At 42.9% G+C, this 13,430-nt stretch overlaps 1 protein-coding gene across 9 annotated transcripts in view; it reads left to right on the top strand.

The window, feature by feature from the left end:
• MAGIX (MAGI family member, X-linked) overlaps positions 1 to 13,430 on the top strand; it is a 59,303-nt gene that overhangs the window by 20,779 nt on the left and 25,094 nt on the right. For 5 of the 9 annotated variants that reach the window (XM_053300288.1, XM_053300293.1, XM_053300289.1 and 2 more), the window contains exons 2-5: positions 1,199 to 1,377; positions 1,497 to 1,573; positions 4,095 to 4,640; positions 7,852 to 7,989. In XM_053300288.1, coding sequence (XP_053156263.1) covers positions 1,313 to 1,377; positions 1,497 to 1,573; positions 4,095 to 4,640; positions 7,852 to 7,989 — 826 coding nt within the window. In that variant the 5' untranslated portion in view covers positions 1,199 to 1,312. Of the gene's footprint in view, positions 1 to 315; positions 367 to 1,198; positions 1,378 to 1,496; positions 1,574 to 4,094; positions 4,641 to 7,851; positions 7,990 to 13,430 lie in introns of all 9 variants that reach the window. The other 4 variants (XM_053300287.1, XM_053300286.1, XM_053300291.1 and 1 more) reach the window with 4 other exon arrangements.

The raw sequence follows: 13,430 nt of genomic DNA, 5'->3' as shown, positions 1-13,430 counted from the left end.
TCACATTACAGCATGATGGAATGTTGGGAGAGTTGGGCTTATGTATAAAGAGACATATATTAAAAGGCTTCTATATAAAAACATAGATTCTGTATAAGAGGAAGTATTTTTATTTATTTGAGACAATTGTCAATCTGAGATCATTTATCATAGGGATGTGGGATGATTCACTTTTATATTTCTCCCCCCCCACACACACTTTTTTTTCTATTTAAACCAATCATTGGTTAATGAATGATCACTGGTTTTTTTAGTGTGATAATAAAATCTTATTTTTAAAAGGTTCAATTTTTAAATTTATTTTTATTTTTTTAGTAAACCGTACCTCCCAAGTTCCCTTGGTTCAGGCTGTATTGAGCTTCAAAGGTAATGTCCAGCATGATGAGTACCTCAAACTGGGCTTGGAAGCCTTTAATGAAGAGATCCTCAAATGTGGATCCCAAGATGTTGCTGGACCAAGGGCAGCTCCAGGGGGATCAGGGGTGGCTTGCTCCCACACAGTCCCCCCATTTCTGTTTCAGAAATCTAACATGTGGGACACAGCTCACCCATAAATGCACTCATAAATGCACTCTGCCCCTTCTGTGCCCCCCCCCACTCAAGTTTTCCTGGTGCTGCCACTGTGCTGGACTACAGCCACAATGGCCAAAAGCTAATGACATCTGGGGAACCAATGTTGAGAATCCCTGCTTCAATTCGGATCATCCAGAGAAGTCCATCTGCAGTTGCCACCGTCTTGTCTGGAGGCTACTCAGGGACGGGCCTTCTCTGTTGCCACCCCAAGATTCTGAAATGCGCTCCCTGCTGAAATAAGAGCATCCCCATCTCTAACACCTTTTAAAACATCTTTAAAGATGCATGTGTTCAAATTTGCATTTGAAATTTGTTCAAATGTGTTGCATTTGAAATTTGTTCAGATGTGTTGCATTTGAAATTTGTTCAGATGTGTTGCATTTGAAATTTGTTCAGATGTGTTGCATTTGAAATTTGTTCAAATGTGTTGCATTTAACTAGAATTTTGGTTTTTAATTGTTTCGCTGTTTTAATTTTTGCCTTAATTTGTTTTATGTTGTTGTAAACCGACCAGGGTTTTATTAAATATAATAATTTTGTTTAAAAAAAATTATCTCACTGGTATTAACTATCTGACTGCAATGTATATTTGAATTTGAATCTTTTAAACATTTGTTTCTCCCAGCAGGCCAAAGTGAGGCAACCGCTGGGGGCCCTGCGAAGCCCCCCTGTTGGGTGTGGGGGGCTAAGCTTGGGCCCCCGAAGTGAGATCCCTGGCTGTGCTGACTGTGGGGCAGTCATGGGGGGAGCTGGCCCCCATGTCCATGATTGGGGATCGGAACGGATAGAGCCTTGTGGCATCAGGTCAGTCTGACGGATTGCTCCTCAGGGGGCAGACACCCAGAAGTGGGGGGAAGAGGGGAGGAGTCAGCTTTCATCCTAAATATTTTTTGTTGTCTCTTGGTTGTCCTTCCTTCCCAAAGCTGCAATGCCCGACAAAGCCCCCAGGTGACTTGTGAAGCTCGTATTCCTGCAACAGAGACCACTCCAGCTGCAGGAGGTGAGTGCAGAAGAAGTTTAGGATCAAAAGTAGAGGATCAGAAGGATCTTGACTGAGACATCAGATTTAAAAATTATAATATACCATTATTAAATATATTCAGTTCTGTTTTACAGTCAGTGTGTTGGTATCCTGCTTGTGCGCAACTGCCCTGAGCAGCCAATAAAGTGTGCCATCAAGTTGATTGAGGAGAGGAGAGGAGAGCTGGTCTTGTGATAGCAAGCATTACTTGTCCCCATAGCTAAGCAGGGTCTGCCCTGGTTGCATATGAATGGGAGACAACGTGTGAGCACTGCAAGATATTCCCCTCAGCGGATGAAGCCACTCTGGGAAGAGCAGAAGGTTTCAAGTTCCCTCCCTGGCTTCTCCAAGATAGGACTGAGAGAGACTCCTGCCTGCAAACTTGGAGAAGCCACTGCCAGTCTGTGAAGACAATACTGAGCTAGATAGACCAATGGTCTGACTCAGTAGATGGCAGCTTCCTATGTTCCTATGATTTCGACTCCTGGCTCCCACAGAGCCCTGTGGTTTTCTTTGGTAGAATACAGGAGGGGTTTACCATTGCCATCTCCCATGCAGTATGAGCCAGTCAGTCAGTCAGTCATCCTTTATTGCGGTTATAGACCAATATTTAGTAAAACATACTTACACAAAACTCAGCATAATAAAACAAACAATCAATGCAATACTGACAGGTTAAAATTAGGACAGTTGTGGTGAACTTACTGAAAGCCAAAGAGAGCAGAGCACCCATTACAGTCATAAAATAAGAATCACGGAAAGAAGAAAGCAGAACATTATTGAAAACCTAAGCAGATGTTGCAAATGATATAACAGTACCTTGTCATTTTGCTAATTAGGTTGTCATCAAGACTGGACAGTAAATACTTCAAATAGAAGTCATCCGAATGCCCAGGAAAACATTGCAGCAAAGGGGACACTAGTCTTAAGTGGGCATCCGTATAGAAATTACAGTATAAAATGGCATGCACACTTGTCTCCACTTGACCAGACCCGCAAGGGCAAAGTCGAGCAGAGAAAGGTATACCTTTAAATCTTCCCTCCATAACAACAGATGGAAGTGCATTAAGACGGGCGAGCGTCAAAGCACGTCTAAATTTAGGAATGGTAATTAGACTCAGATAACTAGCTGGTTTAATGTTAAATATTTGATCCCCCAGAAAGATATTCTTGGGCAAAGAAGCAACTTCTTCCCGCAGTTCCATGTCCATGATACATTGTTTGATCTCAATCCTGGCTCGATCATATCCCATTTTGATAATCTCAGATGATGCCTTTCAGCATCTTCCTCTATCACTGCTGCCTGATATAGTACCAGCGGGGATTCAAACTGGCAACCTTCTGCTTGTTAGTCAAGCATTTCCCCGCTGTGCTACTTAAGGTGGCTGAGTAGCCAGTACCAGGATCCTATTCTTCTGAACGTATTAATGACTTGTTCATGGTCTTGTATTCCATTGCAGTGTCTCATCTTGGTGTTTTAAATGTGTCAAAATTTCCAATGTCACACATAGAATGTTAAATGTCAGCATTTCAAATTTAAAAGACCAGTTTGCACTTTAAATGTGAAACTTTGCCTCGAAATGCAAATGGTTTAGATTTGCTTGCATTTCATGGTTGCTTTATATGTATGTAGACAGATGTTTAACTCACTTAAGCGAGCCTCACAGAACTATTTCATGAATTTTTATCTTGCCTCTCCTATAATTTCAGCAAAGTGGCTTACAGTAAATAGCAAAATACAGCTAAAACCAATGCAGAATACACCACATTACAAATACATATCAACATTTCTTATTTTATTAAGTTATTAAAACTGCTCACGACATAAATCGGTAATGTAATATTAACAAACATAAAATTTGTCAAATACAGCTGTCAAATACAGCCAAATACCAAATATAATTACATGCCATTCATAAAATACAGTCAAATGCTAAATATTGGCTGACATCCTGACTAATTTACTCAATGGAAGTCCCATAGAAATTTATAGGGGACTTTCATTGCAAAATTTAGTCAGGATGTCAGTCACTGTTTCTTGGCAGCAATCAAATACTGTTGGATACGAAATATCCTGCATGACAATGGTTAAATATCATTAAGCACTAAACACCATTATGTGTCACATTTTAAAACTGTCAAATATTATAGGACATCAAATGCAGATAACAAGAATTGGCCAACTGTTTCCCAAATGATCAGAGAATAGCTAGAGAATATTTCACCAAATTTGGCAGAGTAGAATCCGGAGGAGATTTTATGAAGCAAATTTGTTTCGGTTTGTTCTGGTTCGAAAACAGGGCTACACAACTTTGTCCTTCCAGCTGTTTGGGGACAACGGCATCCACAGTCTCCACCCACAGTGGCCAGTCGTCAGGGATGATGAGAGTTGTAGCCCAACATCTGCAGGCGGGCTGAAGTTGTGCAGCCTTGCTCTAAAGGGTACTGTGTTGCGGCAAAGATGGTTCTCCCTCTCTTCTTTCTGTTTCCCACCTTGCAGTGAATGTGGTCGTAGTGGTTGACGGGAACTGTATTCTCCAATATACGCATCGGCAGTCACCTTGCTCCTGCCTCTCTGATGGGGAGCCTCTCCTGCCCCGTCGCCCTCCACCAACTTATGGTGCTGTGCCTCCCAGCCCCACTATCCCCCGGGGCCCAGCCTGTGGCCAAGAAGCTGGTCCGCCTCCGTCTCGCAGGACCCGTGGACTCAGTGTCCGCTGTTGCACCAAAGCCTGCTTAGGTGATGAAGAGGAACACACGGAGCGGCACCTCCATCGGGGGGCACCTTGTAGCCGCCTCACCCCAGTGCCCTTGCCCCGCAGCCCCTCTGGGCCATGGTTTGGAGTGGGCTCTCTCAGCGGAGGCCGGCCAGGCGCTCGGGTTGTGAGGATATGGGACCGGCAGCGATGCCCTTTGCTGGAGGAAGGGGATGTAATCGCCAAGGTGAATGGGGCTGATGTCCGAGATCTGAGCCCAGGAGAAGTAGAGAGTGTCTTGCAAGAGCATACACGAGCAGGAGATGTGATCCTACTGGTGGAGAGGAAAGGTAAGGGGCAGCAGTGAGCAGGACTGGCAAAAGGTTTTTTGCCGCCCTGGAGAAATGTGGCTTATCTTTTATCATGGACCGATCAACTTGCAACGAAACAATAACACAGTCATGATCAGGATTTGATCAGGATATCATTTTCTTATTTTCAGTCGCAGTTTCAGTAACCACGGTCACACTACTGTCCTCTACTACATTAGTTACCTTAGAAAGGCCCTGATGGATTCAGTCAATAGTACACCTGGAGCTTTCCCAGACAGCAAGCTTTACTGTGGATTCGAAGTTGCCCCCAAAACCTGATGCAAAAACTGGATTTTTTTACTCCAGGTATAAATCGGGCAACACTCTAGCGTGCAATGAAAAACCCAAATCGTGTGTGAAGTGCTCCCTGATAGCTTGCAGGGACTTCAGAATAAATCAGGCCATTCCGGAGTGGATTCAAGCTAAAAACCATTCCGGAGAAGATGCAAGTATCCTGTCTCACACAGTGGCTGGCTATCCAGATGGCTATGGGAAGCCTAGAAGCAGAACAAGCATCCTAAGCTTGGTTCCTCAGATGTTGTTGAACTACAACTCCCATGATCCCCAGCCACAATGGCCACAGATGTTGCAGTCCAACAACATCAGGGGACCTAGGCTTGGGAACTCCTGATGTAGGCAAATCGCTCTCTCCAGTTAATCTGGGCTAAATAATTAATTTGGGTGTGGCCCATAGACCTTTCTACAGCAAATATAGATAAAACAATAGAATACAAATAAGTCAGAAGAAATACACAAGAATATACAATTAAATATGCAATAAAACTCCAGGATAAATTGTAAAAGGCATCTATAAGAATTAAAAAATCCTTGTTTTTAAAATAATTTATAAAACAATTAGCTGCCAGTGAGTTGGGATCTTGTTTTAAAAGCAACAAAAACAATATTTAGCTGTATTTTCAGTTACTGCTTTCTCCAGATCAGCCAATAGCTCCAGATCAGCCAATAGCCCATAGATCAGCTTTCTCCAGATCAGCCAATTAAACTGTTTTAAACTGTTGCCCTGATTTTCAGGGCTTTTAGCTGTTTTATTGTGTTTTATTGTGTTTTAATAGTTGGATTTTAATTGTTAATTTCTTTTAATTGTTTTTATCATGTTGTGAACCGCCCTGAGCCATTTTGGAAGAGCAGTATATAAATCAAATAAATAGATAGATAGATAGATTAAAAAAAAAAGGAATGAGACACAAAGGTCTTGCCAGAGAGTGAGATCAATACTGGAGTTATAAAATATTTTCTTACAGTATTATAAAAATTGTAAAACATACTCCTTTGTTTCAGCAAGTTCTGACTCACAAAGGCATGATCTTAGATTAAGGAGAATCTTTTAAAAACACCCTTCTGTTAACTGCTGAAGGGCTGCAATATAGGCTTTCTTATATCTGGGGTGGAGCCACCATTGGGTGAACCCGAGCCGCACCCAATCAGGGGCCATGCCGCGCAGCCTTGACATGTCCCCAGTGTCTGACATCAAACGCGGGGGGCTGGTTAGGTCCCGAGTGGGGGCAGCGCGTCCCCCGTTTGGGCGTTAAATGGCCGCTGCGTTTGCAGAGCGGCCAAGAGCAGCTCTTCCCTGCCTTTAAGGCAAGGAGCCGCTCCTGGCTGCGCTGCGAACACAGCCCCAGCCCAAGCCTAACTCCCAAAGGGGCCGAGCGGCCCCTTCAGGAATTAAATGCCTGGCACTGCAAAAGCAGTGCCAGCCTGACTCCCAACTCCCAAACAGAGCCGCGGGGCTCTGTTCGGGAGCCAGACCACGCCCTCACATCTGATGTCAGACGCAGGGGGCAGGGCAAGCGGCACGGCCACACACCAGCCACTGGTGATCAGGCTCCGTGCCTGCTTATATCTAACTATGGTTAAATCTTTCTTTCTTACTTACTTACTTACTTACTTACTTACTTACTTACTTATTTATTTATTTATTTATTTATTTATTATTTCTCTATGGAAACTGCTCAAGAACCTTTTATTGAAAAGCGATATCTAAATATTTGTTGTTTTGTTGTTGTTGTTTTTAATATGGAGATTAGGGATGTGCACAAGCCAGTTTGGCGTCTCATCTGGGAAGTGCTGAACTGGCTGGGGTGCCAGTGTTCGAACCGGCTCGCCGGGACGGGGAGTGGTTCCCTTAAAAAGCAGGTAAGGAGTTCCTTACCTGCTCGTCCACTGCCCTGCCATTTTTCCGGCGCCGGTGCCATGCGCGCTGGCCATATTGTGTGCCAACACCACGCAGAGGCTGCACGCAACAGTGCCACAGCTGTGCGCAGTTTTTTGGAGAATAGGGGCCACCACCGGAAAAGCGGCTGGGCACCAGACAAGCTGGTAAGGAGCTCCTGAAAGTAAAAGTAAAGTGTGCCATCAAGTCAATTTCAACTCTTGGCACCCGCAGAGCCCTGTGGTTTTCTTTGGTAGGGAACTGCTCCCCGCCCCACCAGTGGCTGCCTGAGCCGGTCATGCACATCCCTAATGGAGATAGTTTGCCAGTAAATAATAACTTGACCTCATACCCCCTTTAATAGTGAGCAGATGTGGTTTGCCTCTGTCAATGTTTCTTGAAAGTCAATGTTCATTAATCTGTTCTTCATTGGTCTGTTAGCCTCTGTATGTTCATATTTCCTCAGATGGATAATCCAGTCAAGTTGGATTTAGAGTTTAACTTCTTCGGCGAAGTTTGTAATATCTCTAAATATCAGCACTAGATAACTTGGTGAAACTGGAGACAGATGTAAACAAATCCAATAATGCAGTGCATATCCAAGCTAAAGTGTAAATGGAAGGGATCCTAACTTCCAGTCTTAATGCACTGGGTAAACTCAAAACTATTCTCAAATAATTTGACTCACCTCTTCCATAGTCCTATTCTGACATCATATTGTACGAATGTATACAGTCTGTACAGAGTGTACGAGTGTACGCAGTCTGTACACAGCTGCATGATTTTGTGTGAATTGTGAATGTTTTTGTGTACCTGCATTCATTTTAAATATGAACCTGGGTACAGGCCCCTTGAAATGCAGCATACAGATAGGAAGTGTATTGCTGTACCTGCATTCAACATAACACGTGCATATCTCTACTTGTGTACGGATCTGTACCTGTATACACTGTACACAAATTGTATGAGTTTTGAACAGAATGTGTGAACAAGGTCCATATCTTGATTTGTCCCCAGGAACCAGCATTGAATGCCAGATAGTAGGCTGGTTCTCACAATCAAGAATACTCACAGTGTGGGTAGGAGGAGTGTTCAGCCAGGCTCCAAGCCCTCTGCACACTCCCAAGAAATGGTTGTGTATCGGCAAAAATCGAGGTAAGAGATGGGGGAATTGATTTGTGCTAGCCCTGACCCTGGTAGGGCAGTGGCAGCCAACCCACACTGTGTACCCAACACTGTATCAAGGGTGGAGGAAATGTACATCCCATGCCATCCTATCCAGGTCACGGCTACACACAATCACTTTCTTTTCCTCCTTCCTCGATTTTTGCCAACACATGACTGTCCATTGGGAGTGTGCCCAAAGTTTGGAGTCTGGCTGGACGCTCCAGCTGTTGGTCGTGAGAACAAGCTCAGTCGTTTTACATTTATCTTGGCCATGTATAATTGACAGCACCAAGGGTAATCACTTCCTCCTTTTGTATGGAAAAACCAAACCATGGCTGCTGATAGAATGGATGCACTTTGTATTCACTGTTACTTCTAAGGCAGGGATTCTCAACGTTGGGTCCCCAGATGATATTGGACTTCAACTCCCATAATCCTCAGCCCCAGTGGTCTTTGGTTGGGGATTATGGGATCTGAAGTCCAATAGCATCTGGAGACCCAATGTTGAGAATCTCTGCTCTAAGGCGTGTGTGTGCTCACAAGTTTTTGGATGTTCGCTCAGTTCATTTTAGATCCTGCTCAGGTTGAATCAGGAAGGCCCCATTCTGAATGCAGGTGTGCACACACTGCCTTGATACTGCCGCCCAGAACAAAACTCATTCCTGCACACCGATGAAAAAGATTAGAGGGACCACTGTTTGTATTGCTAGATCTCTGTGTCTATCCAATTGAGGGATGCTTAGAAAGGGATGCCTAAATAATTAAAGCAATTTGCTTGTTCTGTATCACAGTAATCTATATTCCATATATATTTTTACATTCCCCAGTGAACCTAGAACGTTCATCTTCTCATAATTTATCACCAGATTTTCACATACACCGTACTTTAAAAACTGCACCATCAATTTACATCAATCAGTCTTTGTTCATGACAGCAATACTTGCGTCATCAGCATATAATAATATAGGAATTTCTTTTCCAGTCAGTTTTGGAAAGTAGTATACAGAGGAATATAAATCAGAGGCCATATCATGTATATATAAACAAATTTAATTTATAGAGTGCTAAACAGGGTGCTAAAATAAATCCCTGTCATGTAGTTGAGACCACATTAGATAAATCTTTTTCTAGATGATAACACAGTCTTAAGGATGAACAGTACTGGCACATAGACACGTTATGATTATTATTTTCAAACCTACAATCTCTTATAATTGAGGGTGCAGTTTTTCCCAGAGGCATAGATTCTGATGCTGATTTGAGAGCCACTAAAATATAATTTCCCTTTTAGGTGCTTGGAGTACTTTTCTTCCAGGTGATACAAAACTATCCCATGGTCTAAAGTGGAGCATCCCCTTTCAGACCCTATTTGCTCAGCACGCATAAGGTCCCTTCCCTCAATCCAGTCCATTAATTTGATTTTCAGATGCATAGCCTACAGCTTTCCTGTTACACATAAAAGGCTTATAGGATGATAATTTGCCATTCCTGTCATAATCCCTTTCTTACAGATGGGTACAATTATGGCTTCTATCCAGCTTCTTGGAATATGACCTCAGCTATCTCTGAGGGAAAATAAAGATGCCAATCACTGTTAATCTTCAGCATTACCTGGCATACAGTTGGCCCCTGGGGACTTCCTCGTTTCAGTTCCTTAATAAGGCTAACCACTTCTAACTCAGTTACAGGTTCCCAAAGAGGTAGAGTCTCAGGTAGAGTCTGTTTCTTGGTTATAGCATCAAAAAGTAGAAAAGAGATAGCACTCCTAATGGTTGCTGAAACACAACACTCATTCGATCCACTTAAACTCCTCAGAAAGTCCTACCATCCTTGCTATGTGAGGCCTTTATTAACTGGGACCAGATTTCATCTCCTCCTTTTTCCATATATCAAGGATTTGGATTTTTTTAAACCGCAAGCATAAAGCTGGCAGCTCCCTTTCACTCTTTTCCTTATATTGGATAAAGCATCTCTTCAACTCCTCCTTTTTAAGGGCACATTCCTCATTCTACCCATAATTCTGACTGACACTAGTACTCTTTTTTCCCTACTTCCATGGCTAAAACGTCCTGTAATGCCAAAACTATTTTATCATGAGCAGTAAGTGATTCATTCAGGGGATTATTTTTTATACTTGCCTTTAACTCACTATAACCTGGGACAGACAGCACCTCGTGTATGTTTTCACTGAATTCTTCTTATATCCGGTAGGTTCTTTAGTTTTTCTATTTCTCAGTTTTTAGCTTTTTATTAATAGCCTTTAATTTGAAACTTTTTAAAAAAGATGTAATTTTAAATGTGGTTTTAGCCTGGTCTTTTAGCTTGTTTAGCTTTATGAGTCTTATTTTACATTGTATCTCTTTTATTAATGTTGTCAGATGCCCAGAAGCAGTAGTGTACTGGAGGGATGGAGACGGGTCGAAATATTTTAAATTGATTGATTGATTGATTGATTGAAGTGCTGCCAAATCAGTGTTGACTCTTAGCGACCACATTTTATAAATAAATAAATAAATCCCATCGTCCATTTGAGGTGCTTCCTAATGGGCATTCAACTGGCTTCAAAGGAGGTGCCTCCATTATTGTACAAGGCGGCATCAAAAGGCACAGAGAACTGGTGACCTGCGCGCTTTCCAGATTGTGAGCCTTGCACCACAAAAAGTGGTGTAAACTGCAACGTTTTGTGGTGCTGAGTCCAAACTGCATTATAGATCCATTGTAAGGGGGCAAGCCTCCTACAACGTGCAAATACAGCTTTTTTCTTCTTTTTTTGCAATGCAGATGCAACGTTATAGTGCTGTGATGCAGCAATAAAATCCGAAAGAAGGCATCAGAAATATGAACGGCACCTTCCTTACAACGCAGAGGCTGTGATGTCAAAGCATAGGCCATATGGAAGCACACTTAAGGGGCCCGTTGTGACACTGTGATAGCATGCAATCTGGAAAGCGCCCAGTCCTGGAGTATACCTGCAAGCCTGACTTCTGGTGTTGGAATGGCTATGCCATCATTGGATGTATCGTCTGAACCCACCAGTGTCAGCATAGTCTGCCGTATGTATGTTTCTGAACCCATCTGTAACCAATTTCGAACCTTGGTTACAGCTGTTGGATTCAGAAACTCAAGTAGGGTGGAATATGCCAACACTGGTGAGTTCCTACAGTATGCCCAGTGCTGACATAACCATCGTGACACCAGAAGTTGCACTAGCAAGTGTGCTCCTGGAAATGGTAGTTCCTGGTTCTCCGTATTGTGCGAAGCTGCCCATAGAGTGGATAGGGAAATAGGTCCAACTCAGTAATCAAAAGCTGATGGTCACTAAAATAATGGGATCCAATCTGGAAAATGTTAATGGTATTCTTTAGGAGCCAAAGATCAATATACAATCTATTGCACTGGTTCATTGAAGGTATACTCCCCAGATTTATCCCATTTGAAATCAGCAACCCTCCCTTCTGTTTAAATTTAACTACATTAGTTTATGCAACATTAATAATTTTGACCTTAAGATTTTTATTACTACTAATAATACACACTTCCTCATCAATGTCTTTCTCCAGAGACCCATATTTGGAGGTAAGAAATGCATCATGAATCTCTCCAATTCTTACATTAAAATCTCCTGTTGCAAAACATATGAGCAGAGGGGTATAAACCTTCCATTTCTAAAACATAATCTTACCATTCATCCCAATGGGTCCAATTTTACTTCTTAATTTCCCTGGTGGCTTATACACATTTATTATTAATTAGTTTACATGACTCACCTTAAACAGCATTGCTATTGCTCGCCCCATATAGAAACATTCAGGGAAGATGCTACATGACCATTGGTTGGGACAGGGGACAGGGAAGAGGGCCTTCTCCTGGCTGCCTCCAGGCTCTGGAACTTTCTTCCTGGGAAGGGCCACTTCACCTCTTGGGGAATCCTTCCCTCCCTCCCACTCAGGTGGCCTTCCACCATTTCTCTTTAGCTATTTATTTATTTATTTATTTATTTATTTTTATTTGATTTATATACCACCCTTCCAAAATGGCTCAGGGCGGTTTACAGTTAAAACAAACCACTAAAACAGTAAAGAACTAAAACAAATTAAAACAACAATATAACAATTAACAATTAAAAAACATTTTAAAACAACAATTAAACAATTACAGTGATTAAAAACCCCAAAATCAGGTTTTGAATTTTAAAATAAAGCAGATATTAAAAGCCCCCAAATTTAGGAAATTGAGAAAGCTTGGGTGAAAAGATGGGTTATCAGGTGTTTTTTGAAAACTGCCAGAGATTGGGGAGGATCGTATCTCAGTAGGGAGCACATTCCACAATCTTGGGGCAGCAACCAAGAAGGCCCGTCTCTGTATAGCCACCAAACAGGTTGGCAGTAACCGGAGACGGACCTCCTCACATAACCTCAATGGGCAGTGGGGCTCATAATGAAGAAGACGCTCTCTTAGATACCCAGGGCCTAAGCTGTTTAGGGCTTTGTAAGTTATAACTAGCACTTTGTATTTTGTCCGGGAACCTATTGGCAGCCAGTGTAACTCCATCAGTAACGGAGTAACATGGTCTCTCCGAGATGATCCAGAGACCAACCTGGCTGCTGCGTTCTGAACCAACTGAAATTTCCGGACTCCGTACAAAGGCAGCCTCACGTAGAGCGCATTACAAAAGTCAAGTCTGGAGGTTACCAACAGATGTACGACAGTTTTGAGGTAACTGATCTCGAGAAACGAGCACAGCTGGCGTATCAGTCGGAGCTGATCGAAAGCACCCCAGGCCACTGCCTTAACCTGAGAAACCAGGGAGAGGTGTGACTCCAGAAGTACGACCAGACTGCGAACCTGTTCCTTTTGGGGAAGTGTGACCCCATCTAGAACAGGCAGATCAAAATCGTCTCTAGAGTTCTGACCCCGCATAATAAGTACCTCTGTCTTATCTGGATTCAGCTTCAGTTTGTTCTCCCTCATACAGCCCATTACTGCTTCCAGGCAGGCATTTAGGGAGGATATGCCAGCTCCTGGAGAAGTAGATCTGGGTGTCATCAGCGTACTGGTAACACCCAGCTCCAAACCCCCTGATGATCTCTCCCAGCGGTTTCATGTAGATGTTAAAAAGCACTGGAGAAAGTACTGAGCCTTGAGGGACACTATACTTAAGCTCAGATTTTGAAGAGCAACAGTCTCCAATCGACACCATCTGGAATCTATCCGAGAGGTAGGAGTGGAACCACTGTAAAACAGTGCCTCCCACCCCCAACCCCCTCAGACGTTTCAGAAGGATACTATGGTCGATAGTATCGAAAGCCTTCGAGAGATCCAAAAGGACCAACAGAGTCACACTTCCTCTGTCAATTCCCAATTGGAGATCATCAGGCCGACCAAAGCAGTCTCCACCCCATAGCCCGCCCGAAAACCAGTTTGAAAT

This window comes from Hemicordylus capensis, chromosome 2, assembly GCF_027244095.1.
Source record: "Hemicordylus capensis ecotype Gifberg chromosome 2, rHemCap1.1.pri, whole genome shotgun sequence".
Classification (NCBI taxonomy): domain Eukaryota; kingdom Metazoa; phylum Chordata; class Lepidosauria; order Squamata; family Cordylidae; genus Hemicordylus; species Hemicordylus capensis.
The sequence above is the reverse complement of the archived record's forward strand: the minus strand, read 5'-3'. Positions and strand labels throughout refer to the sequence as shown.